Here is a 25,205-nt window from a genome sequence, read left to right as displayed (position 1 = left end):
GGAACTGGTTCTCTTGTATTTATTGATGATGTGACTGCTGACAAAAGCAGCAGGATGAATTCTGAAGTGTGTTGGGCAATATTATCTGCTCATATTCAGCCAAATGTTTCAGAACTCATTGGGCGCCGCTTCACAGTGCAGATGGACAATGACCCAAAGCATACTGCAAAAGCAACCAAAGAGTTTTTTAAGGGAAATAAGTGGAATGTTATGCAATGGCCAAGTCAATCACCTGACCTGAATCCGACTGAGCATGCATTTCACTTGCTGAAGACAAAACTGAAGGGAAAATGCCCCAAGAACAAGCAGGAACTGAAGACAGTTGCAGTAGAGGCCTGGCAGAGCATCACCAGGGATGAAACCCAGCGTCTGGTGATGTCTATGCGCTCCAGACTTCAGGCTGTGATTGACTGCAAAGGATTTGCAACCAAGTATTAAAAAGTGAAAGTTTGATTTATGATTATTATTCTGTCCCATTACGTTTGGTCCCTTAACAAGTGGGAGGCACATATGCAAACTGTTGTAATTCCTACACCGTTCACCTGATTTGGATGTAAATACCCTCAAATTAAAGCTCACAGTCTGCAGTTAAAGCACATCTTGTTAGTTTCATTTCAAATCCATTGTGCTGGTATATAGAGCCAAAAATTTTAGAATTGTGTCAATGTCCCAATATTTATGGAGCTGACTGTATATACATACACATAAATATAAAGACGTATTGCATAACGTAAAAAGCAATCTGCTGTGTTCTTGAGTCATTTTGAAGTACTTTTAAAGCCGGCAGGTCCAGTCCATGAAACTGAGCACCACTGTGTGTCTACACAGTTAAAGGTATTAATAAATAGTGATGGCATGCAGGGGGGTGGCGCTGTGGCTGAAGTGTCCATACCACAGACACTCTATCCTGCATTTTCTGGAATTTTCCATGATCAATAATGAAAGTAAACAAATTGGCCATTTACATATTTGGATAATGATGTTACCAGCACTCATGATGTTTTCAGCTCTCACCCAAGGAATCTCCCGACTGATAGCTGAACAGGGATCCCTGCGTGGGAAGCTACCATATTCTTGATCAGGCCTGGAGTAGGACAAAAAATAGGCCCAGGCATTTTGGACTGAGCAGCCAAAAGCCCGGGGACCCTTTCCTCGGAGCCTGGTGACGGAACACCAGGGCCCGGTTGCAAGAGTGACTTTTGTGACTCTGGTAGTTCCACCACTAGTGTCTGTAGGTTTTTATTTTTATTGAATAATTTATTTTATATATTTTTTTTATTTTTTTGTAGAAGAGAAGGAAGGAAGAAAGGAAGGAGAGAAAGAAAGAAAAGAGGGAAAAGGAAGGAGGGAAAAAAAGAAAGGAAGGAGATAAAGAATGAGGGAAACAGGAGAGAGAAAGAAAGAAAGAAAGAAAGAGAAAAAGAAAAGAAAGAGAGAAAGAAAGAGCGAGAAAGAAAGAGAAAAAGAAAAGAAAGAGAGAGCGAGAAAGAAAGAGAAAAAGAAAAGAAAGAGAGAGCGAGAAAGAGCGAGAAAAAGAAAAGAAAGAGAGAGCGAGAAAGAGCGAGAAAAAGAAAAGAAAGAGAGAAAGAAAGAGAAAAATAAAGGAGAGAAACAGGAGACAGAGAGGGAGAGAGAAAGAAATATAAAAAGAAAGAGAGAAAGTGAGAAATAAAGAAAGGAGAAAACAGGAGGGAGGGAGAGGGAGAGAGATAGAAAGAGAAAAATAAAGAAAGAAGGAGAGAGAAAGAAAGGAGAGAAACAGGAGACAGATAGGGAGATAGAAAGAAAGAGAAAGTGAGAAATAAAGAAAGGAAAGAAACAGGAGACAGAGATATTGAGAAAGAGAGAGAGAGAGAGATGTATAAAAAAGAAAGAAAGACAGAGAAAGAAAAAAATGAGAGAAACGGGGGAGAGAGAGAAAGAAAGAGAAAGAAAAGAAGGAAACAGGAGACAGAGATAGAAAGAGAGAAGGGGGAGAGAAGACACAAGGCTAGCGGGAAGTGTGGGCGGGGCAGGCACAGGAGGAGAGGGCAGGAGGAGGAGGGGCAGCTTTCTCTCTCCTCTCTTGTCTGTGTGTGTGGGGGGAGGCACACTGCGAGCACTGGGCACGGAATATGCTGACAGATCCCCCGCAGCACTGGAGGAGATGAGGGGGGGGGGGGTCATCTGCGGGGGAGCATTCAGGAACCGACCGCATGCAGGAGATGGATAGGAGAAGCGGCTGAGCAGCACACAGAGGAATCCAGAAATGCCCTAAAAATCCTCTATGTGTCGCCTGTCCTATGGCCAGTCTGGGCCTGTTCTTGATAGCTTCCCAGCACAAAAGGTCCTAGTCTGAGAACTGGTATCTTTTTTGTGCACCAACTTAGAGTTGGTCTTGATCACTCAGTTTGCATATTGCAGCCAGAGTGACAGATTCTAAAAGTGGCATAAAAAGAACTATGTACTGTATATTTGATGGATGTTTCAGAAAGCTTTGCTCTGATGGATTCATGTAATGATTAGATAATGAGTTTATATGGCACACTGCCATATGATACTGGGAAGGTCTTACTAACAATCTCAAGTCCAATATTGGGTATGTTCATGCTGAAAACTTTTGCGAGCTGGAGCACATTGTGATTATCACAACCATAATGTAATACACAAAAATTATTGATCTATTTAAAAGCACATCAATGCCCAGAGAATCCATGTCAATATGATAACACATTTTGACCACAAAGATATTTTTATGCTCATTGCAAGGCAGACTGATACTCCAAATACCATTCTCATTCCATTACTGCAGTGTTTCTCAACTCCAGTCCTCATGCACCCCCAACAGGTCATGTTTTGAGGATTTCCCTCAGATGAAACAGCTGTGGTAATTACTAAGGCAGTGAAACTGATCAAATCACCTGTGCAAAATAATGGAAATCCTGAAAACATGACCTGTTGGGGGTCTATGAGGACTGGAGTTGAGAAACACTGCATTACTGGATATAGGTAACTCTTCATTCTTAAAACCAATGACCACTCAAACACATGGACCACGCAATAGCACTTGTTCATGAGTTGTCTATGATTCTTAAAAAACTTTCACAAATGTAAACACACTTTTATGTGGTTGTACCTGTTGCAGAAAATTGTTGCTTTGATTGTTCTTTTGATGTGGATATATGTAACTGGAAGCAATCTGTGTCTGATCGCATGGACTGGACCCAATGGACAGGATCAACGCCATCTGGATTTACTGGGCCCTCTTATGACCATACAACAGGAGGTAAATGGCTCTGCAGAGATTACACTAATTTATAATTATTGCTTAATAAGTATTATATCATAGTTATATACCCTGCTTACTTATGATGAATGTCGCTAGAGATATTAACTAGCTGCAAAAATATTTGTAAAACCACTAAATGAATTATGAATATTTATGAAGGAGCAAATTAAAATTACTAAGATCTGACCTAGGTCAGCCAGGCATGTGTTCATAGTTTGGTGGCTTTTAAAATAAGCGTATCTTAGCTAACATACATTTTTTATTAATATGTGCCTTACATGTAATAATAATAATATTTATGACCAGGTTGGTTTAATGGGTTGTGGCTCTCACCTGGCTCAGCCAGACTTGCGTGATCACAAATTGGTGGCATAGAGTATTTTTAACAAAAACTTATCTTAACTTAGACATCTTGGTTAAAGGATAGAGCAAAGTACACAAGGTAATTCTGAAAGCTAAAATGGCTAGATCAATAAAGGCAAGTAGCACATATCTTTAAAAGTATTGTTCTACACCCTGGGAGCTTAAAATATTCTTAGAAATCCCTGCAGTTTTTAGGGCACAAATATAATCGACAGATTCTCACGTGCAGTGTCAAATACTACAAATCTACTCCCTTAAATACCAAATCAATAACTACAATATAAAAAGCAACTCACACCTACACATACTCATAACATGTGCATGATTGATAAACATATGGTGCCGCGCTTCCTTTAAATAGTACTTAAAGCATATGTGAATGCAAACAAAATTATATTACAAAGAGTGAACATTTATGATTGCAAAGTCTCTTGATATTGTGATTTCTTCAATTTCAACAAACTTCATAACTCCATATCTTCATACAACTTAATCCTCCAACACAAACACCAGATGTGCCCTCACCTGGAGTTTTTGACCACACATATAGTTAGGTCAAAAAACGCATGCGTCCCTTGAAGTAGACATAAACTGGCAGGAATATCTTGTATATGGACTCTTCCTCCAAAGAAAACCGATCCCTGTAATCTTTCCTCCTCCACTCAGCATGTCAGAAAAACATAGTACAAATACAATAGTGCTTTATCCTTTAAAACACACCACTTTATTAAAAACATAAAATTGGTGACTGCCGTCCAGTGTTGTATGAGGCCTCAGCTGAAGACATCCATATCACATATCTCAGGAGCCTTCAGGACCACTTTTATGTTTTTAATAAAGTGGTCTGTTTTAAAGGATAAAGCACTATTGTATTATCCATTGTTTCTGACATGTACAGTATGCTGAGTGGAAGAGGGAAGATTAAAGGGATCGGTTTTCTTTGGAGGAAGAGTCCATATACAAAATACACCTGCCAGTTTATGTCCACTTCAAGGGACGCATGCATTTTTTGACCTAACTATATGTGTGGCACCATATGTTTATTTATTCCTGCAGTTTTTAGGGTTGCCTAATGTTATACCACCTCAAAAGTTCCTCATTGGCCAATAAGTCCATTATTCTTAGTGATTGACCAACAGCAATTAGAAGGGCGCAGGAAGCAAGAGGAGGTGTGTTGGTCACTGGCCCCGCAGGATAGAGTTGAAATTTCACTATAAGACCACCATAGGATTTCAGGCTCCCAAGGTGTTATATTAGATTGCTAAGGTACTGTATATACAGGAATCATCAGGCTATACCTAGTCATCCTCAATGGAAAAATAGATTTCAGTGGGTTTTTTTTTTAAAAGTCTGTACTAAGAAAATGTGGAGACTCTACTTTGTAGGCAATTAACAACTTTTCAACTAACAATATACAATGTCTTCCCAGTGTTAGATTACCTTATATTCTTTACATGCATTTTTTTCTATGTATATTTAGGTGGGCATTACCTCTATATTGATGGACGATATTCAAAAGAAGGAGATTTTGCAAGACTAGAGAGTCCTGCCAATTGTTTTGCTGGACCTCACTGCTTACGTTTCTGGTATCACATGTACGGGGTGGCACAATATATGGGTTTGAAGGTGGCACTACTTACACAAGATGGTTTGATCTATGCTTCCAATCAAGAAGGAAATCATGGGGACGTGTGGAATTTGGAAGAGATTTTCCTGCCTGACAGTAACATTATCCAGGTATTTACATTGTGCTGATAAGTGTGTGTGTAATTGTGATTTTCTTACATACCAACATTAAGGCATAAAAACTCCCTAAAAAATTCAGCCGAAGGTTGAGCTCAACTGTAATGTCATAGCAAGTTCCTCCAGTTGTCTGTTCAGCTTCTTACTGAGCATCCTGGAAGCCCCAGCATTTCCATTTTTTAGGTTCCTAGGCTGCTCTGTAGGCTGTTTAGTAGGAAAGCTGGACGAATTCAGTTTTGCAGTGACACCACTAGCAATCATTTCATTTGTTCACAGATTTTTATAGAAGGTGTCAGAGGTGAAGACTATCGTAGTGATGTTGCAGTAGATGATATCTCTCTTGTGCCAGGATATTGTAAAGGTAAGAAAAGGTTTTGTGGTAATAGTTGATATGTGGTGCAAGATGATTTAAAACGAAGCTCCACCCAAAAAAAGGAAGTTCCGCTTTCATGCTTTGTCCTCCATTCCCAATTAAGGATTGGCTTTGGGGAGAGGGGGGGGGGAGTGGGTACCCAAATTTGACAGGTACCGGCTCCCACTTCCGCTGCGATCGCCCAGGTGATCGGAAGTGGAAGTTGTCCTTCCCCCTCCCTCCCCGTAGTCCTCTGGGACACATGACAGGTCCCACAAGACTACGGGGCCATTTACAAAGCGCAGCACTTCTCACGCATGCACAGTGAGCACCTGGCTGTGAAGCCGCAAGCTGTCACAGCCGGGTGCCCACACTAAAGATGCGCCAGCGAGAGAAGATGGCCGGTGAAACCTGCGGTGGTGGGACACCACTGAACCAAAGGAAAGGTAAGTGGCTGTATTTTAACAGTCTGCAGCTACAGTTTTTGTAGCTGCTGACTTTTTTTTCAGCTGGAACTCAGCTTTAAATGGTAATCTGAATTAAATGTATATTCTTTTTCTTTTATCAGTATCCACACCGATGACGACAACAACAACCACCACCATGACCAGTATGAAAACATCTACCACACTTATAATTACTCTAAAATAATAAAAAGAAAATTGACTAGTATAAGCAGTTTTTTATAATGTAAAAAACATTTTTTTTAGGAAAGTTGTGCTTTAGTGCCTCACTCTACTGTAGAGAATCAGACATCCACAAGTCACTCTCTACTTGTTAGGCTGTTCACCTTGCAATGGAATTTGCACTTAGTGAATGAGGTAAAGCTTTGCTGACTTTCATCATCCAGTCATGTGCAAGCAAAAGAACAGTTTTTTTTTCAATTTTGCAGGCAAGCAATTGGGTATACAGTAATTTGCAAAGTGATTTTTCACTGCTTTCACTAAGCTAAAGGATTATTCCTTTGCAAAATGAAAATTTCCTTGCAAAGTAAATAGTCTTCTTGCCTTTTGTAAAACAACACCATTGTCTCCTTATAACTGACCTGCACAGTACAAGTATTCAACTTAAGTCAGCCATAGATGGATCAAATCTCGACTGCCTCAGCAGGGTCGACTTCAGTACAACCAGCCCTTTGGATTATTTCCATGCAATCGCTTCCGGTGGCTATAGCATTGTGTTCTTTGGCCAGGAAGGCTCCCCACCATCAGAACACAATAGCTTCGCAGGAGGCAATTCTCTTTCCTTCCACCTGTGGTGAAATGAAAGAAAATTGTATAATCTATGGCCTGCCTTACTATTTTAGGTATAGTTTTGTTGGAAAAAATAACCTACAGCAGCAGGACATAGTGTTCCTATTCTATCTCAAACAAAAAATTAATATTAAAATTACAATAGCAGGTCAAAAGTCTGTTAACTACCTGTATGTGCTATTTTTTTCCCTGTAGTGACCAGCCTTTTAGGATAACCTGTATGTTAATGTCTATGGCAGCAACCATTAAAATAATAACAGGTAGATGCTAATGTAGAAGGTGGGATATTGTATAGCCAATATCTCTTTAAAGTATAACTTAAAGCAAAAGTTTTTTTTTAGTTTTGGATCGAGAGAAGAGGGAATACAATGCTTGTAAGTTTTTATTGCTGTCTGTGTCCCCTTAAAGTGTTACTAAACCCCTGACCCTGCATTCACTATATCTGGTCTCCCACAGTACACAACATAGAAGTGCAATTATTTTAGTAAATATAAACTGCTAAATATATTTTCTCATTAGCAGTATATAGCAGTCTTGTGCCTTCTATCAATGTCCAGTTGAGCACTGGTTAAATCTTGTAGGAGGAGTAATCATTCTGCTCTGACTGTCCTAGGAGGCTGCATAACCCCTGACCCTCTGTCTGGACAGTGCGATTGGCCCTGTGCTGATCACATGCACCCTCCCAAATTAAAAAAAAAAAAAAGCTCTAGCTATACACACTAAACTGAGCATGTACAGAGTGACCCCAAGAGCTCTGTACTATCAGCAGATGGACTGGGGACACTGGAAGAAGGGGGGATCAAAGAGGACAGGATCAAGCAACTCTTTTCCGCAGTGTGGAGGATTAACCCCTTAGGTTCCATAGTGAGTAGGACAAGCATGCTTTACTGTATATACAGTCTGATTTTACTGTTGTGGGTTTAGTCACCCTCTCTATTTGTCTTGTTTACCATTATCGTTGAAAATGAAAGTAAAAGAAAATCTCAAATCTTGGCTTGTCCCCAGAAAAGTGCTAGGGGGGAAATCTTCCAATTGGGGACACTAGTTCTGGTGACCTGGAGGTCCCCAAGGAATTCGCTTAATTTGCAAGGGTTTCCTCTCACTTCCTGTTTGGCTGTGTGACAGGAAAATCTCAGCAATAGGGCACAGATGAAGAAAAAATACTGACAGGGGTTATTACCCTCCCTTGCTCCACCCAAAATGAAAAAAAAGTGTTGCATAAAGTTCTACTTTAATTTAGAGATCTCTAAAGAAGAAAATTAGGTCCTTGGAGTTGTCAATTGAATGTACATTTCTATTTTTTCGGCAATGGTCTTGTAATAAGACCAGAGTAGTACAGGTATTTTTCTAATACATTTAAGTGAGCAACAGTGCAGTTGTAGTTCATTTTACAATGGCTTTAGCTTTACATTTTCCCTTCTCCTCTTGTAGAAATATCCTCAACTACTTCTACGACAACTACCACAAGACCTGTTACTCCAGGCTCAACACCACCAGGTACGCTAATTCACTGCAGGTCATTTTATAACATACAAAGTGTGCTTTACAATCTGTTATGTTTTATAGTATGTTCTCCAAAGGCTTTATCTTCATAAAGTCATTGACTCTTACTGCAAATCTGAAGAGGCATACTCCACAGTGTTTGCAGTTACAGGGAGGGCTTTTTTTACATTTATTCACATAACCTTGTAATCAGTTCATTTTAAAATGAAAGTTCTAGTATATGCAGATCATATGTCTTATTATTAATCTAGAGAAGTAACCTTCTCCTAGAGGACTCCACCTGGCAGCAGCATTTTGGCCAAAAAAGCCTGGCGCTTGTAAAAGTCTGTAATGAGTTTGGCAGCATTTACCCACGTCAAGTATTTGTGCATTAATTCATTACATTGGCCAAAATAAATAATTTATTCTGGCCATTGAAATAAATTAAAGCTCAAGTACTAAATGCTCCTAGCACTATGGGTGTACTGCATGTGTGGGGATATCCTGAGGAAGTCACATGTTCACCGTGACGTAACGCGTAGATACGCCAGTAAGAGGGGCCTGAGTGGTGAACGCAGTGACGTCAGATCCGGCGCGAGCGCCATCTTGGTGCACCGAATTACAATACCCACACATGCAGTACACCCATAGTGTAGTGTGAACGCTGACATACATCTGCTGTTATGTGAGTAAGATTAGTTTTACATTGTATATCGAAATAAACAGGTTTACACTATATTAGTTATCTTTTGCCTTACTGGGGACGTGTATGGAGTACCACCTATTCAGCAATACTACCTATCACTGGATGCCTACCCATTAGAGGAGGAGGGAGTCCCACCACCACTGCTGAGGAGATCCTTTACCGGCCTGGAGGAATACTGTGTTGCTTATTAGGCTCATTGGTCCTGAGGGGCCTGGGCAGGAAGGTGAGGGGGCAACCCGGGCACTGAGGATTGGCACGAATTCTCTTACACCTGCATGAAGAGTGTTTTTTCCCATCTTTATGGACATTTATTTACTGCCAGGCTGCCCATGTTGTTTCCGCATATTTTGTCCTGTTATAATCCACCAAGTTGCATGAGTTTACTCCCGGCAAGGGATACACACACTGTATTGCACTTATTGATCCGTCAGTTGAGGATCTTTTTCACAAGGAGTTAGCTACATGTGAGTGTATGGTTTTATTCTGGTGGTTTATGATGTGCTATATGTATGTTTTTCACATAAATTGTTTCACTTTATTCACATATTTTATAGCGCTGCACTACGCTCATATTATATTGTATCCCTTACTGGTGCCGAGGTTGTGGCATTTTAGTGCTAGCTGCTTAGTAGCTCGATACGCATAATAGCGCAGGAGGACTTTTACTTTTATCTTCATAAAGCCATTGGCTCTTACTGTAAATCTGAAGAGGCATACTCTACAGTGTCTGCAGTTACAGTGAGGGCTTTTTTTTACATTCATTCACTGCTAGCTAATAATATTTCAATATTTCAGTTACCTTAACCTTGTAATCAGTACATTTTAAAATGAAAGTTCTAGTATATGCAGATCAATCATATGTCTTTAACCATTAATCTAGAGAAGTAACCTTCTCCTAGAGGCCTCCACCTGGCAGCAGCATTTTGGCCAAAAAAGCCTGGCGCTTGTAAAAGTGTTGTGGTGGTTTATGTAAGGATATATTCTACTTATAAAGGGCGTGTCCCTTTCCCTTAGATGAAATATTACAGTGCCTCCAGCCGTTAAAATACGGCAAATATTTAGTAAACCAATAATTTGGACACCTTGATAATTTGATCACCACTTATTATTATACATTGAATTCTTTTAGCCAGTATGATTTCGTACCATACACACAAAATTTGCCTTATAATAGATAAATATAAAAATTTATTTATGTACAAAAATTATATATATATTAACACAAAACGCAAAAGACTGGTGATAAATGAATATTGATACACACGTTCAAAGATATACTCTACCAATGTAATACACAATAATAATATTTCTGAATAATTAAATCAATATAACAATTTCTAGATGATACTGATTATTAATTAAATTTATTAATAACTAATAATTTCGAGTATCTCAAAGGTTATATTTTCACAAACCGTGGCCATAGGATTGAAAGAAGATATTCTCTGATAAAATATACTCTAATTATTAATATGTAATAAATTATGAAATATGAAAAATTTATAATATGACACCAAACAATTTTAACAGTAAAACAGGATCTCTCTACATATATGTAACTACCCAATATAGTTGTGATACACTAAGGTAATTCTATGACTCTACACAACAGAGAAAATAGGCAATGCAAAATTAAATTAACAATCTCACCACACCCGGAATTCAGACTATGAAACTCTCCCGTGGATCAGCTGGCAATGGAACGCCTTTAGAATGATATCACAGGGCAAGTGATAGATATTTAGTATGGGAGACTGTAGGAAGTTAGGAGTACAGAGGTTTAGCAATTTAGTAAAGTTTTGGAAGTTTGAAAGGATGGAAGAGGGGTTATAGAGAGGTCTCTTCATATGTCTTCCGATTTTCTTCCGATGAGGTCTTTCTTCAGTCAGGTTTTTTTTTCTTTTGATGAGTTTTTTTTTTCTAAAGGTGCATGGGCTTTTATACCAACTAACCCATTGTTCTAAGATACCCTCCCACCAGGCTTCTTGATTGGCTAGTTGAGAAATGTATGTACATAAGCTATTTCTCACCTATCCGCCAGATGGCGGTCTTGTACCCTAGAACAATTTGAGTATTTGTGATGACTCATACCTCGGGTGGAATTTAAGGTAATTTCAGGGATTAAATATACGTCTTTTTCCAGATATACAGTCATGGCCGAAATTGTTGGCACCCTTGATATTTCTCCAGGAAATCATGTATTTCTCACGAAACGTATTGCATTAACACATGTTTTGCTATACACATGTTTATTCCCTTTGTGTGTATTGGGACAAAACAAAAAAAGGGAGGAAAGAAAGCAAATTCGACATAATGTCACACAAACCTCCAAAAATGGGCTGGACAAAAGTATTGGCACCCTTTCACAACTGCGGATAAATAAGAATGTTACAAGCATGTGATGCTCCTGTAAACTCACCTGGGGCAAGTAACAGGTGTGGGCAATATAGAAATCACACCTGAAAGCAGATAAAAAGGAGAGACGTTCACTTAACCTTTGCATTGTGTGTCTGTCTGTGCCACACTAAGCATGGACAACAGAAAGAGGAGACGAGAACTGTCTGAGGACCTGAGAACCAAAATTGTGGCAAAATATCAACAATCTCAAGGTTACAAGTCCATCTCCAGAGAACTAGATTTGCCTTTGTCCACAGTGCGCAACATTATCAAGAAGTTTGCAACCCATGGCACTGTAGCTAATCTCCCTGGTCGTGGACGGATGAGGAAAATTGATGAAAGATTGCAACGCAGAATAGTCCGGATGGTGGATAAGCAGCCCCAAACATGTTCCAAAGACATTCAAGCTGTCCTGCAGGCTCAGGGAGCATCAGTGTCAGCGCGAACTATCCGTCGACATTTAAATGAAATGAAACGCTATGGCAGGAGACCCAGGAGGACCCCACTGCTGACACAGAGACATAAAAAAGCAAGACTACAGTTTGCCAAAATGTACTTGAGTAAGCCAAAAGCCTTCTGGGAAAACGTCTTGTGGACAGATGAGACCAAGATAGAGCTTTTCGGTAAAGCACATCATTCTACTGTTTACCGAAAACGGAATGAGGCCTACAAAGAACAAAACACAGTACCTACGGTAAAATATGGTGGAGGTTCAATGATGTTTTGGGGTTGTTTTGCTGCCTCTGGCACTGGGTGCCTTGACTGTGTGCAAGGCATCATGAAATCTGAGGATTACCAAAGGATTTTGGGTCGCACTGTAGGGCCCAGTGTCAGAAAGCTGGGTTTGCGTCCAAGATCCTGGGTCTTCCAGCAGGACAATGACCCCAAACATACGTCAAAAAGCACTCAGAAATGGATGGCAAAGAAGCGCTGGAGAGTTCTGAAGTGGCCAGCAATGAGCCCAGATCTAAATCCCATTGAACACCTGTGGAGAGATCTTAAAATTGCTGTTGGGAAAAGGTGTCCTTCCAATAAGAGAGACCTGGAGCTGTTTGCAAAGGAAGAGTGGTCCAAAATTCCGGGTGAGAGGTGTCAGAAGCTTATTGATGGTTATAGGAAGCGACTGATTTCAGTTATGTTTTCCAAAGGGTGTGCAACCAAATATTAAGTTAAGGGTGCCAATACTTTTGTCCAGCCCATTTTTGGGGTTTTGTGTGACATTATGTCATATTTGCTTTTCTGCCTCTGTTTTATATTTGTTCCAATACATACAAAGGGAATAAACATGTGTATAGCAAAACATGTGTTAATGCAATACCTTTTTTGTGTGAAATACTTGATTTTCAGGAAAAATATCAAGGGTGCCAACAATTTCGGCCATGACTGTATAAGTGATCATACCTATAATATTCTAAATAGGGACCATGGAATATATGTGTATATTCAGTTATTCCTTCCTGAAATACCATCTTGTCTGTTTCCTGATAAGACATACAACTGAGGCTAACTTACAATATATCTTACTTTTCATCATCTCAATACTCAAGTTAGTGATATATAATTCCCATTGCTGAATATTTGGTGGTGTGTGAAACCTATTCTTTATAACATCTCATTTATAATATGTTTTTGGTATACCTCTGTGGATGGATATATTCAATTCTTAGCCTTATGTCCTGAATTTAACCTTTTTGTTTTAGAACCAACATTTTCTATGGGTAGGGAAAAACTCTCTGTTTGCCTGGCTCTTGTATTGGAGTCATAGTAAACAACCATTAATACTTTCAACCTTGGTGGACAATAGCATATTGTGATAGTTTGACAGGTCTGTTAGTTCATTACACTCCACAGGATTTTGAGTAAACTTTTGACCAGTGAATTTCCTGTCTCATCATTGTCTATTAGTTAGATGTGATAACCCAGTATTTGAAAGTCTAATGTCTCATCTGGCTGTCTGTTTACTTTTGTATATGCATTCTTCCCGACCCCAATATACAAATAGTATTTGTTGACAGTCCAAACAGTCTTTTGTCTTGTAAAAGAACTCACTTCATTTCTTTAGCTGGATGGTCCTTCGACTTTTCAACCAAGACAAGTTAACCCCTTACATCCGGCAATGCTGAGTTGCTGTCATATAGGGTTACGTCTTGATAAAATCATGTTTTTGAGACATAATTTCAAAAGGCCCACAACAGTGTATAATGCGTTTAGCAGCATTTACCCACGTCAAGTATTTGTGCATTAATTCATTTGACTGGCCAGAATAAATCATTTATTCTGGCCATTGAAATAAATTAAAGCTCAAGTACTAAACGCTCCTAGCATGAAGACGCGTTTAAATGCATTTAGACACGTTTACGCACATCCAGAATTTTTTCTTCCAAAATTCTGCTGTTCCTGGATGCCTTGACAGCAGTGTTCCCAACCTCCCGCAGCATTTTTTACTGGCAAAACATAGAAATTTTTATAGAATTTTTTTGGATATGGAAACACTGACAATACCCATAACAAATAATTTCATTGGTTTACACAAAAATCAACACGGCATAACATATCAGCCTCTGATATTTACAGACAGTTGTAAAATTTACAGATTTTTCAAACTGTCCATAAATTTACTGGCAGTTGACAAATCTGACTGGTAGTGGATTTTTTCCTCTTTCCAATAAACACCTCCAAAAGTTTGTGTTCATGGACACATAGGTGGAATTTTACTAAAACTAGAGCACTCAGAATATGGGTGGGTTGGGTATGGTAGTCAATCGGCTTCTATCTTCTGCTTGTTCAATTAAGTTTTGACAATAAAACCTGGAAGCTGCATGGTTTCTATGCAAATCTGCACCAGATTTTGCACTCTCCAGTTTTAGTAAATCTCCCTCATAGGCTAACATGTAGGGGAGTTTAGAGGCAGGAAAAAAAAACATCAGCAACCCTTAGGAGCAGTGGTAAAAATGTCCAGTATGCATGTGCCCTTAGTAAATCAACACTAGAGATGAGCGAATTATTCAAAAATTCGGTTCGGCTGATTCGCCGAATTCGCCGAATAAATTCGCTTCGAGCCGAATATATTCGCTGCGAATTTAAGTTATAAAAAGGGTGTTTCTAGGCTTCAGAGAGTCTTTATATTAGTGCAGAACACTGTACCTTTAATTTAAATGCCCTTGGAGTCTCCTGGGGAAGAGAAATAATACTGTCAGTCAGTATGACATGCAGATGAGTGCCGTCGATCTTAGAATCACCGCACACTTCACTCATTTGGGCAGTCACGGGGCCAAAACCAGAGTGTGGAGCCACAGTGTGGCGGTGGAGGCAGCAGCAGTGGGAGGCCATACAGCACCCTATGACAAAATGGAACCCACCAGCAGTGTGAGGAGACCTGAAAGTGGCACATGGCAGAGTGTGGCGATGGAGACAGCAGCAATGGGAGGCCGTACAGGGACCCATGACACACTCTGGACCTGGCAGCAGCATGAGGAGGCGGTACAGGGGCCCATGACAGATTACGGGCCTGGCAGCAGCATGAGGAGTTGGTACGGGGGCCCATGGCAGATTACGGGCCTGGCAGCAGCATGAGGAGGCGGTACAGGGGCCCATGGCAGAGTGGCAGAGCGTAAGCAGCTAAAATTGAAGGCCATACAGAGGCCTATGTTAAAAAGTCCCCCCAGCAGCAGCGTGGGGAGACGACTATCAAGAGTCCAATGGCAGAGTGGCGGAGCAGAAGCAGCTTCAATTGAAGGCCATACACAGGCCTAGGTTTAAAAGTCCCTCACAGTTAATTCCAATAACGAACTCTACTCCTCCGTGCAATCTACTTACGAGACCCTGGGCAGGTCTGGGTCCAATTTGTGGTAGAGACTGGTTTTGTTCAGCCATGCTTGAGCGAGTAATAACAGGTCTGTGCTGCCCTTTGGTGTCTGGCTTAATGCGCATAACACTGCAGCGTGAGCAGACAACAGAGGCACATGGCGCAGGGTGGCGGTGGAGGCAGCAGCAATGGAAGGCCATACAGCACCCTATCACAAAATGGAACCCACCAACAGTGTAAGGAGACCTGAAAGTGGCACATGGCAGAGTCTAGCGATGAAGTCAGCAGCAATGGGAGGCCGTACAGGGACCCATGACACACTCTGGACCTGGCAGCAGCAAGAGGAGGCGGTACAGGGGCCCATGGCAGAGTGGTGAAGCGTAAGCAGCTTAAATTGAAGGCCATACAGAGGCCTATGTTAAAAAGTCCCCCCAGCAGCAGTGTGGGGAGACAACTATCAAGAGTCCAATGGCAGAGTGGCTAACGGTTGTGTCTGACGTACCCACCGACCGTTGGCTGTAGGTGTCAGAGGTGACCTGGGAAGAGGAAGACGACCGAGTCAATCAATCGATGACGGCAGGGTTGTCGGTGGAGACACGACCGCTGGATGACACCGGGAGCACTGGCCTCTGGCTGCGACTAGTGCTGCCTCGACCCCTTCCTCTGCTGCCACGTCTGCTCGCTCCTGAAACATTGCCTCCTCTGCCACTCCTCTGCGTGTTGTCTGACATACTCTTTAATTCAATAAGCACCCCAAAAATAAAACCGGATTTAACTCTTTGAACGTACAATAGTGGTTGTGAAGCAGAAAGTCAGTTTATTTAGCACAATCGGTCAATTGCAGCTTGCCGTTGGCTGTAAACTGTACGTTTATGTCACTGGAATGCACTAATCACCCAAAAAATATTACCGCCACCCGGCGTGTATATGGATTTAACTCTTTGAACGTACAATAGTGGTTGTGAAGCAGAAAGTCAGTTTATTGTACACAATCGGTCAATTGCAGCTTGCCGTTGGCTGGAAACTGTACGTTTAGGTCACTGGAATGCACTAATCACCCAAAAAATATTACCGCCAGTCGACGTGTAAATGGATTTAACTCTTTGAACGTACAATAGTGGTTGTGAAGCAGAAAGTCAGTTTATTTTGCACAATCGGCAAACTGCAGCACCAACTGTGATCGACAGCCACCAAAAAAAAAAAGGGTGTATGTCACTTTAAATTTTCGATTCTTTGATAGCTGTGGCCCTAAGTAACGATTCTGTGTCCCTGAGTAACGATTCTGTGTCCCTGAGTAACGATTCTGTGTCCCTGAGTAACGATTCTGTGGCCCTAAAGTCTCTGTGGCCCTAACTCTGTCCCTTAATACACACAGGTCTGTCTCTCTTGAATGACCGGAGGCTAATGGAGAATTCTAAGATGGCCGCGATTTATAGCTCCACCATTACACAGTGCTGGCTGGCTGCTGATTGGCTAATGCGATCACATGTCATGAATGCATTATGGGTCAGCGCGCCTTGTCTGCGCGCCTTCCCAGAGATCCCCGCCCCATCTTCTCTGTCCATTTTCTCCGTCGCCACACATGTCGCCGCCATTTTTGGGAAAATTCGATTCGTGCATCCGAAGTTTGCTAATCTTCGGATTCGTCGCGAATAGAATTTTTCCAAATCTTCGGAACGAATTCCACTTCGTCATGTTCGATTCACTCATCTCTAATCAACACCAATGATACTTTCAAAAGTGTTGTTTATATTTCAAAATCTACCTAATGATATTTCTGATTTATAAGGTTTTAAAAAAATGTATATTCAACAAATAAAGTAGTAATTAATTATCGAATGGTATGCTTTGAAAACTAATGGATGTATTATTGATGGATATTTGAAAAACTTGGATATCGAGACTCTTGTTTAATAGAACATTCCGAACTGTTAGAGTAAAAAAGAACACTATTGTAAATGATCTATTCATAAAACCTGCATACAAAGTTTTGTGAAGCTAACTTAAACTAAAATTATTTCAGATAAATGGTCTTCCCCTTTTCTCCTTTACAGTTTAAGGTTTGTTTTTCTTTCTTTTTTATGCATTTATTTGTTTTTGGAAAAAAGTAACAATCTATTTTTGTATTGCATTTGTAGTTTTCTGTACAGGGACAGCCTTAATAACGCTCAGGTTTTGCTTCTTGCCATTTATCTCACTAATTTGGTCTTTTTGACTAATAACAGTAGACTCCTTACAGTTTTTAAGGATTTCATATATCCACAATACATCTTTTGAGAAGAGATTATATTATTTTTTTGATAATATTGGAGGTTTTAATCTTACGATGATCATCTACCCTCCCCCCAGGATCCTGTGAGATTAGTGGAGATCCTCATTACTACACCTTTGACAATCAGGTGCATCATTTTATGGGCACTTGCACCTATACATTATCTAAACTCTGTGAAGTTGATGGACACCTGGCAGAATTCAATGTCGAAGCAGCCAATGAGCACAGAGGAGGCAATACTAGGGTGTCTTATATAAGTTATGTCAACATTGATACTAATGGATACAGGATTACACTGGAGAGGAACAGAAACGTCAAAGTGAGTGTAAAATGAAAAAGAAAAAGTATATATTTTTATCCTACCGTAACTTTTTTATCATTGATCTTGTTTATCTTCCTATCCTAAATGTCTTCTATTATATACAGTTGTGTCCAAAATTATTCAACCCCCAATGCTGTAAAGGGGTTTAGGGACTATAGTGTACATTTGGAATTGTATTCAGAATCAAATCCTACAAGGACGTTGTAACTACCCAAATGCAACTAAAATGACATCAATTGTTTATGTAATACAGTAGTAAATGGTTCTTATGTGGTTTCTTCATTGCCACAATTATTCAACCCCTTAAAGACTACCACTCTGAAGAACAGAGGTTCATACAGGTGCTTTCCATCAGGTATTGAAAACACCTGTGGATGTCACCGAGCAGCAATCAAGCATAATAAGCACCAATTAGGCAGCTTTAAAATGACTGTGATACTCAGCTCCTTCTAGACATTTACTGGTGTGGTTACAAACATGGTGAAGGCAAGAGAATGGTCCAGGAAGACAAGAGAAGAGGTGATTTCTCTTCACAGGAAGGGCAATGGCTATAAGAAGATTGCAAAGATGTTAAACATACCAAGAGACACCTTAGGAAGCATCATTCGCAAATTCAAGGCAAAGGGCACTGTTGAAACGCTACCTGGTCGTGGCAGAAAGAAGATGCTGACTTCGACTGCTGTGCGCTACCTGAAGCGTAGAGTGGAGAGAAGTCCCCGTGTGACTGCTGAGGAACTGAGAAAAGATTTGTCAGATGTGGGTACAGAAGTTTCAGCCCAGACAATAAGACGCACACTGCGTAATGAAGGCCTCCGTGCCAGAACTCCCAGGCGTACCCCCTTGCTGTCTCCAAAGAATAAGAAGAGTCGACTGCAGTATGCCAAAAGCCATGTGGACAAACCACAAAAGTTGTGGGATAGTGTTCTGTGGACTGATGAAACAAAATTAGAACTGTTTGGGCCCATGGATCAACGCTATGTTTGGAGGAGGAAGAACAAGGCCTATGATGAAAAGAACACCTTGCCTACTGTGAAGCATGGTGGAGGGTCAATCATGCTTTGGGGCTGTTTTGCTTCTGCAGGTACAGGGAAGCTTCAGCGTGTGCAAGGTACCATGAATTCTCTTCAGTACCAGGAGATATTGGATGGAAACGTGATGCAGTCCGTCACACACCTGAGGCTTGGGAGACGTTGGACCTTTCAACAGGACAATGATCCCAAGCATACCTCCAAGTCCACTAGAGCATGGTTGCAGAGGAAAGGCTGGAACATTTTGGAGTGGCCATCGCAGTCACCAGACTTAAATCCGATTGAGAACCTCTGGTGGGACTTAAAGAAAGCAGTTGCAGTGCGCAAGCCTAAGAATGTGACTGAACTGGAGGCCTTTGCCCATGAAGAATGGGCGAAGATACCCGTAGATCGCTGCAAGACACTTGTGTCAAGCTATGCTTCACGTTTAAAAGCTGTTATAACTGTAAAAGGATGCTGTACTAAGTACTAAGATTGAATGTCACTTGGGGGTTGAATAAAACTGATAATGCTGTGAGCACAGAAAAGACATTTGTGGTTATTTCATTATAACTGTTATGTTATATTTGTCTGACCTACAAGTGCCTCTTTAATGTAAATGTAAGCAAGATGACTGAATGATCAAAAGCAATGTCAAACTGGCCAAAACACTCAATTTCAGTGGGGGTTGAATAATTTTGGACACAACTGTAATTATGAATCCAGGTGAACAAAATTGCAGTAACCTTACCAGTAGCTCTACATCCAAACATTATCATCTACCTTAGTGGACACGATGTACTGGTGACAACAGCTTTTGGTGTAAATGTGCGGTTTGATGGAAACCATAGAGCTGTGGTGAATATTCCTGGGGAATATGCCAATAAAGTATGTGGAATCTGTGGAAATTTCAATGGAAACCAAACTGATGACTTCTTAAACCCAGATGGAGAATTAGAGCCAGACTCTAACAGTCTTGGTAACAGCTGGCAGGTGGACAATGACACAAGGTAATCACAAGTCAATTTTCCTAAATTCATAATGGTAAATCCACATTAATCCATTACTTTAAGGTAAAGGGTCTTAGATGTTGCCAACAAAATATCAAGCAGAGATGACTGTCACTTAAATTATCCAATGATGGCAAACTCCAATCCAATAGAAATAGAGCAAGGACAATTTACAGTTGAGAAGACCATAACCCTTAAGCTGAGTATACAGTCATGGCCGAAATTGTTGGCACCCTTGATATTTTTCCTGAAAATCAAGTATTTCACACAAAAAAGGTATTGCATTAACACATGTTTTGCTATACACATGTTTATTCCCTTTGTATGTATTGGAACAAATATAAAACAGAGGCAGAAAAGCAAATATGACATAATGTCACACAAAACCCCAAAAATGGGCTGGACAAAAGTATTGGCACCCTTAACTTAATATTTGGTTGCACACCCTTTGGAAAACATAACTGAAATCAGTCGCTTCCTATAACCATCAATAAGCTTCTGACACCTCTCACCCGGAATTTTGGACCACTCTTCCTTTGCAAACAGCTCCAGGTCTCTCTTATTGGAAGGACACCTTTTCCCAACAGCAATTTTAAGATCTCTCCACAGGTGTTCAATGGGATTTAGATCTGGGCTCATTGCTGGCCACTTCAGAACTCTCCAGCGCTTCTTTGCCATCCATTTCTGAGTGCTTTTTGACGTATGTTTGGGGTCATTGTCCTGCTGGAAGACCCAGGATCTTGGACGCAAACCCAGCTTTCTGACACTGGGCCCTACAGTGCGACCCAAAATCCTTTGGTAATCCTCAGATTTCATGATGCCTTGCACACAGTCAAGGCACCCAGTGCCAGAGGCAGCAAAACAACCCCAAAACATCATTGAACCTCCACCATATTTTACCGTAGGTACTGTGTTTTGTTCTTTGTAGGCCTCATTCCGTTTTCGGTAAACAGTAGAATGATGTGCTTTACCGAAAAGCTCTATCTTGGTCTCATCTGTCCACAAGACGTTTTCCCAGAAGGCTTTTGGCTTACTCAAGTACATTTTGGCAAACTGTAGTCTTGCTTTTTTATGTCTCTGTGTCAGCAGTGGGGTCCTCCTGGGTCTCCTGCCATAGCGTTTCATTTCATTTAAATGTCGACGGATAGTTCGCGCTGACACTGATGCTCCCTGAGCCTGCAGGACAGCTTGAATGTCTTTGGAACATGTTTGGGGCTGCTTATCCACCATCCGGACTATTCTGCGTTGCAATCTTTCATCAATTTTCCTCATCCGTCCACGACCAGGGAGATTAGCTACAGTGCCATGGGTTGCAAACTTCTTGATAATGTTGCGCACTGTGGACAAAGGCAAATCTAGTTCTCTGGAGATGGACTTGTAACCTTGAGATTGTTGATATTTTGCCACAATTTTGGTTCTCAGGTCCTCAGACAGTTCTCGTCTCCTCTTTCTGTTGTCCATGCTTAGTGTGGCACAGACAGACACACAATGCAAAGGTTAAGTGAACGTCTCTCCTTTTTATCTGCTTTCAGGTGTGATTTCTATATTGCCCACACCTGTTACTTGCCCCAGGTGAGTTTACAGGAGCATCACATGCTTGTAACATTCTTATTTATCCGCAGTTGTGAAAGGGTGCCAATACTTTTGTCCAGCCCATTTTTGGAGGTTTGTGTGACATTATGTCGAATTTGCTTTCTTTCCTCCCTTTTTTTGTTTTGTCCCAATACACACAAAGGGAATAAACATGTGTATAGCAAAACATGTGTTAATGCAATACGTTTCGTGAGAAATACATGATTTCCTGGAGAAATATCAAGGGTGCCAACAATTTCGGCCATGACTGTACATGTACAAACTAATTATTCAGTCTCCTTTATATTTCACTCCAGTAGGTGATTAGAGTTACAGGGGATTAGAGGGAAGGTAAATCTAAGCAGTTTTGGGGGAGGGGATTGAAGGTAAGTGAACCTTTAGCTTTTCCCCATATGGACAAAGCTCTTCTTCATGTTGTTAACTGTAATCTACTTAATCACTTGCCCTCAAGAAGATTTACCGCCCCTAATGACCAAGGCATTTTTTGCTATTCAGCACTGCACTATTTCAACTGGTAATTGCGTGGTCATGCAATGCTGTACCCAGATGCAATTTATGTCCTTTTTTTTTACACAAATAGAGCTTTCTTTTGGTGGTATTTGATCACCAATGGGCTTTTTATTTTTTGTGATACAAGCGAAAAAGTCCATACATTTTGAAAAAAAAAACTAATTTGATGAGAGGCTTGTTGAGTCCATGGAACGTTTTATTTTTGCCACAAATGTTTGGAAAATTACAAATTTTTTTTTTTTTTGACAGAGTTGTCAGTTAAATGATATTTTGCTCATGCATGACATGGAAAAATGTGGAATAACACCCCAAAATACATTCCTCTATGTCTCCTGAGTATGTGGATACCACGTGAGAGACTTTTTGGCAGCCTAGCTACATCCAAAATCCAATGACCACCTCCAGGCTTTCAAAGGGCATATTGCATCATATCACTTCCTCGCTACCTATCACAGTTTCTTAGGCTCTAAAATGCCAGGATACTACAAACACCCTCCCCAAAAGACCCCTTTTTGGAAAGTAGACACCCCGAGAAATTTGATAAGAGGCATGGTGAGTATTTTGAGGATATAATTTTTGTCACAGGGTTTTGTGAACAAATAAAAGAAAATAAAAATTAATTTTTGTTTTCTTTCTTTGTTTTCCAAAAATTTGTGGCAACATGAGATTTGCAAAATACTCACCATGCTTCTTAGCAAATACCATGGAGTGTCTACTTTCCAAAAAGTTCTGAAGGACCCTCTGCACACTGGTATATACCCTTTCAAGCAAACTATGCAACAAATAGGGATATTTGGTTCACACATATTGCAATACATGTTTAAGCTGGCCAACTGCGTCAAAGTAATCCCTCTATGGCCAGTCCTACTCTGCCCTGCCTACGCAAGTGCTACTGTGGACACAATGCCTGGACACAGGGATCTCTTGTTTGTTGTATTGTTGGGTCAGTAGCCAGACCTGAACCTTGTAGCTCTCCCCATTGTGTCTTTTCCCCTATGCTAGCATTGTGTCCACAGTAGCACTTGCGTAGGCAGGGCAGAGTAGGACTGGCCATAGAGGGATTACTTTGACGCAGTTGGCCAGCTTAAACATGTATTGCAATATGTGTGAACCAAATATCCCTATTTGTTGCATAGTTTGCTTGAAAGGGTATATACCAGTGTGCAGAGGGTCCTTCAGAATTTCTAGAGTTAATGTGGTTACACCCCTTTAGCACCTGATGGATAAATGCATGCACTAGCTGTATGGATTTGAGCACAGGGATCTCTTGTTTGTTGTATTGTTGGGTCAGTAGCCAGACCTGAACCTTGTAGCTCTCCCCATTGTGTCTTTTCCCCTATGCTAGCATTGTGTCCACAGTAGCACTTGCGTAGGCAGGGCAGAGTAGGACTGGCCATAGAGGGATTACTTTGACGCAGTTGGCCAGCTTAAACATGTATTGCAATATGTGTGAACCAAATATCCCTATTTGTTGCATAGTTTGCTTGAAAGGGTATATACCAGTGTGCAGAGGGTCCTTCAGAATTTCTAGAGTTAATGTGGTTACACCCCTTTAGCACCTGATGGATAAATGCATGCACTAGCTGTATGGATTTGAGCACAGGGATCTCTTGTTTGTTACTTTCCAAAAAGGGGTCATGGGGGGGGGTGTGCTTCTACTATTCTGGCATTTCAGGGCCAACATTAGAGCTTATGCACCACATCACCCACTGTTCTAACCATTTGAAGACTAAGCCTTTTTTGACACTTTTTTTTTTGCTATCATTATCCTTGTTTGATAAAATATAAAATGTGATGTTACACTGAGTAAATGGATAGCAAACATTACGTGCTTTAAAATTGTACACGCCCATGCAACAGCGACAAATTACGTAAATTTGTAATATCCATAGGCAACCCTTTAAAAGCCTTTACAGGTAACCACTTTAGATTTACACAGGAGGTCTAGTGTTTGAATTACTGCCCTTGATCTGACATTCATGGTGATACCTCACATGCATGGTGCAATCTCTGTTTACATACCACTATGGCACCGCCGCTTGCGTTAGCCTTTGCGTATGAGCACAGGGATGGGGGTGATTTTTTTTTTATTATTTCTTTAAAATTATTTTATACTGTCCCTTTCATTTTTCACTGTAAATATCCCATGTGATAGTAATAGGCAGTGACAAGTACTCTTTTCTGATTAATCTGGGGTCTATTAGACTATAGATATCTCCACTGCCCTTAAAGCATCTGATTACACCAAGATCAGTGTGATCAGATGCTTTCTCAATTTTAAAATGGCGCTGTTTATATCTGGCGAATTGGAAATGATGAAATGCTTGTAGCTTCCGATCTATTAGACCATAGTGATGTTTGGAGGCATTCCAGTCTCTGATCAGCTCTATTTTCATCCAGCAGAACTGCTGGCTGCATTTCTGGGTTCCCTGGTGGGACGGGAGAGCACAAGAAAACCTTGGAAGGCGGCAGAAAGAGTGAGAGAGTCCCTAGCCGCTGCTTGTAAAAGGGATCTAGCGGTTAATTAGTGGCTAGGATTGTTTTTACATGAAAGATGATTGCCTGCTAAAAAAAAAATGATACCAGGATGATGCCTACAGCAGCAGGCATCATCCTGGTATAACCACTCAAAGTCCAGCAACGTACAAGTACAGGTAAAACTAAAAAAATTTAAATATTGTGCAAAAGTTCATTTATTTCAGTAATGCAACTTAAAAGATGAAACTAATATATGAGATAGACTCATTACATGCAAAGCAAGATAGTTCAAGCCGTGATTTGTCATAATTGTGATGATTATGGCTTACAGCTCATGAAAACCCCAAATCCACAATCTCAGAAAATTAGAATATTGTGAAAAGGTGCAATATTCTAGGCTCAAAGTGTCCCACTCTAATCAGCTAATTAAGCCATAACACCTGCAAAGGGTTCCTAAGCCTTTAAATGGTCTCTCAGTCTGGTTCAGTAGGAATCACAATCATGGGAAAGACTGCTGACCTGAGAGAGTTGTGCAGAAAACCATCATTGACACCCTCCATAAGGAGGGAAAGCCTCAAAAGGTAATTACAAAAGAAGTTGGATGTTCCCAAAGTGCTGTATCAAAGCACATTAATAGAATGTTA

At 40.6% G+C, this 25,205-nt stretch overlaps 1 protein-coding gene across 1 annotated transcript in view; it reads left to right on the top strand.

Annotated features, from left to right (window-relative positions):
• The first annotated feature begins 2,087 nt into the window (after positions 1 to 2,087).
• LOC149445024 (IgGFc-binding protein-like) overlaps positions 2,088 to 25,205 on the top strand; it is a 175,704-nt gene continuing 152,586 nt past the window's right edge. The window contains exons 1-7 of the mRNA XM_089654314.1: positions 2,088 to 3,265; positions 5,112 to 5,368; positions 5,651 to 5,735; positions 6,295 to 6,336; positions 8,411 to 8,476; positions 17,719 to 17,960; positions 19,697 to 19,980. Of these exons, the coding sequence (XP_089510440.1) occupies positions 3,193 to 3,265; positions 5,112 to 5,368; positions 5,651 to 5,735; positions 6,295 to 6,336; positions 8,411 to 8,476; positions 17,719 to 17,960; positions 19,697 to 19,980 (1,049 nt within the window). The 5' untranslated portion in view covers positions 2,088 to 3,192. The remainder of the gene's footprint in view (positions 3,266 to 5,111; positions 5,369 to 5,650; positions 5,736 to 6,294; positions 6,337 to 8,410; positions 8,477 to 17,718; positions 17,961 to 19,696; positions 19,981 to 25,205) is intronic.

Source organism: Staurois parvus, unplaced genomic scaffold (genome assembly GCF_062004578.1).
Source record: "Staurois parvus isolate SC_StPar_1 unplaced genomic scaffold, SC_StPar_1.0 ptg000750l, whole genome shotgun sequence".
NCBI lineage: Eukaryota > Metazoa > Chordata > Amphibia > Anura > Ranidae > Staurois > Staurois parvus.
This window is presented reverse-complemented; position numbering and strand designations above follow the sequence as displayed.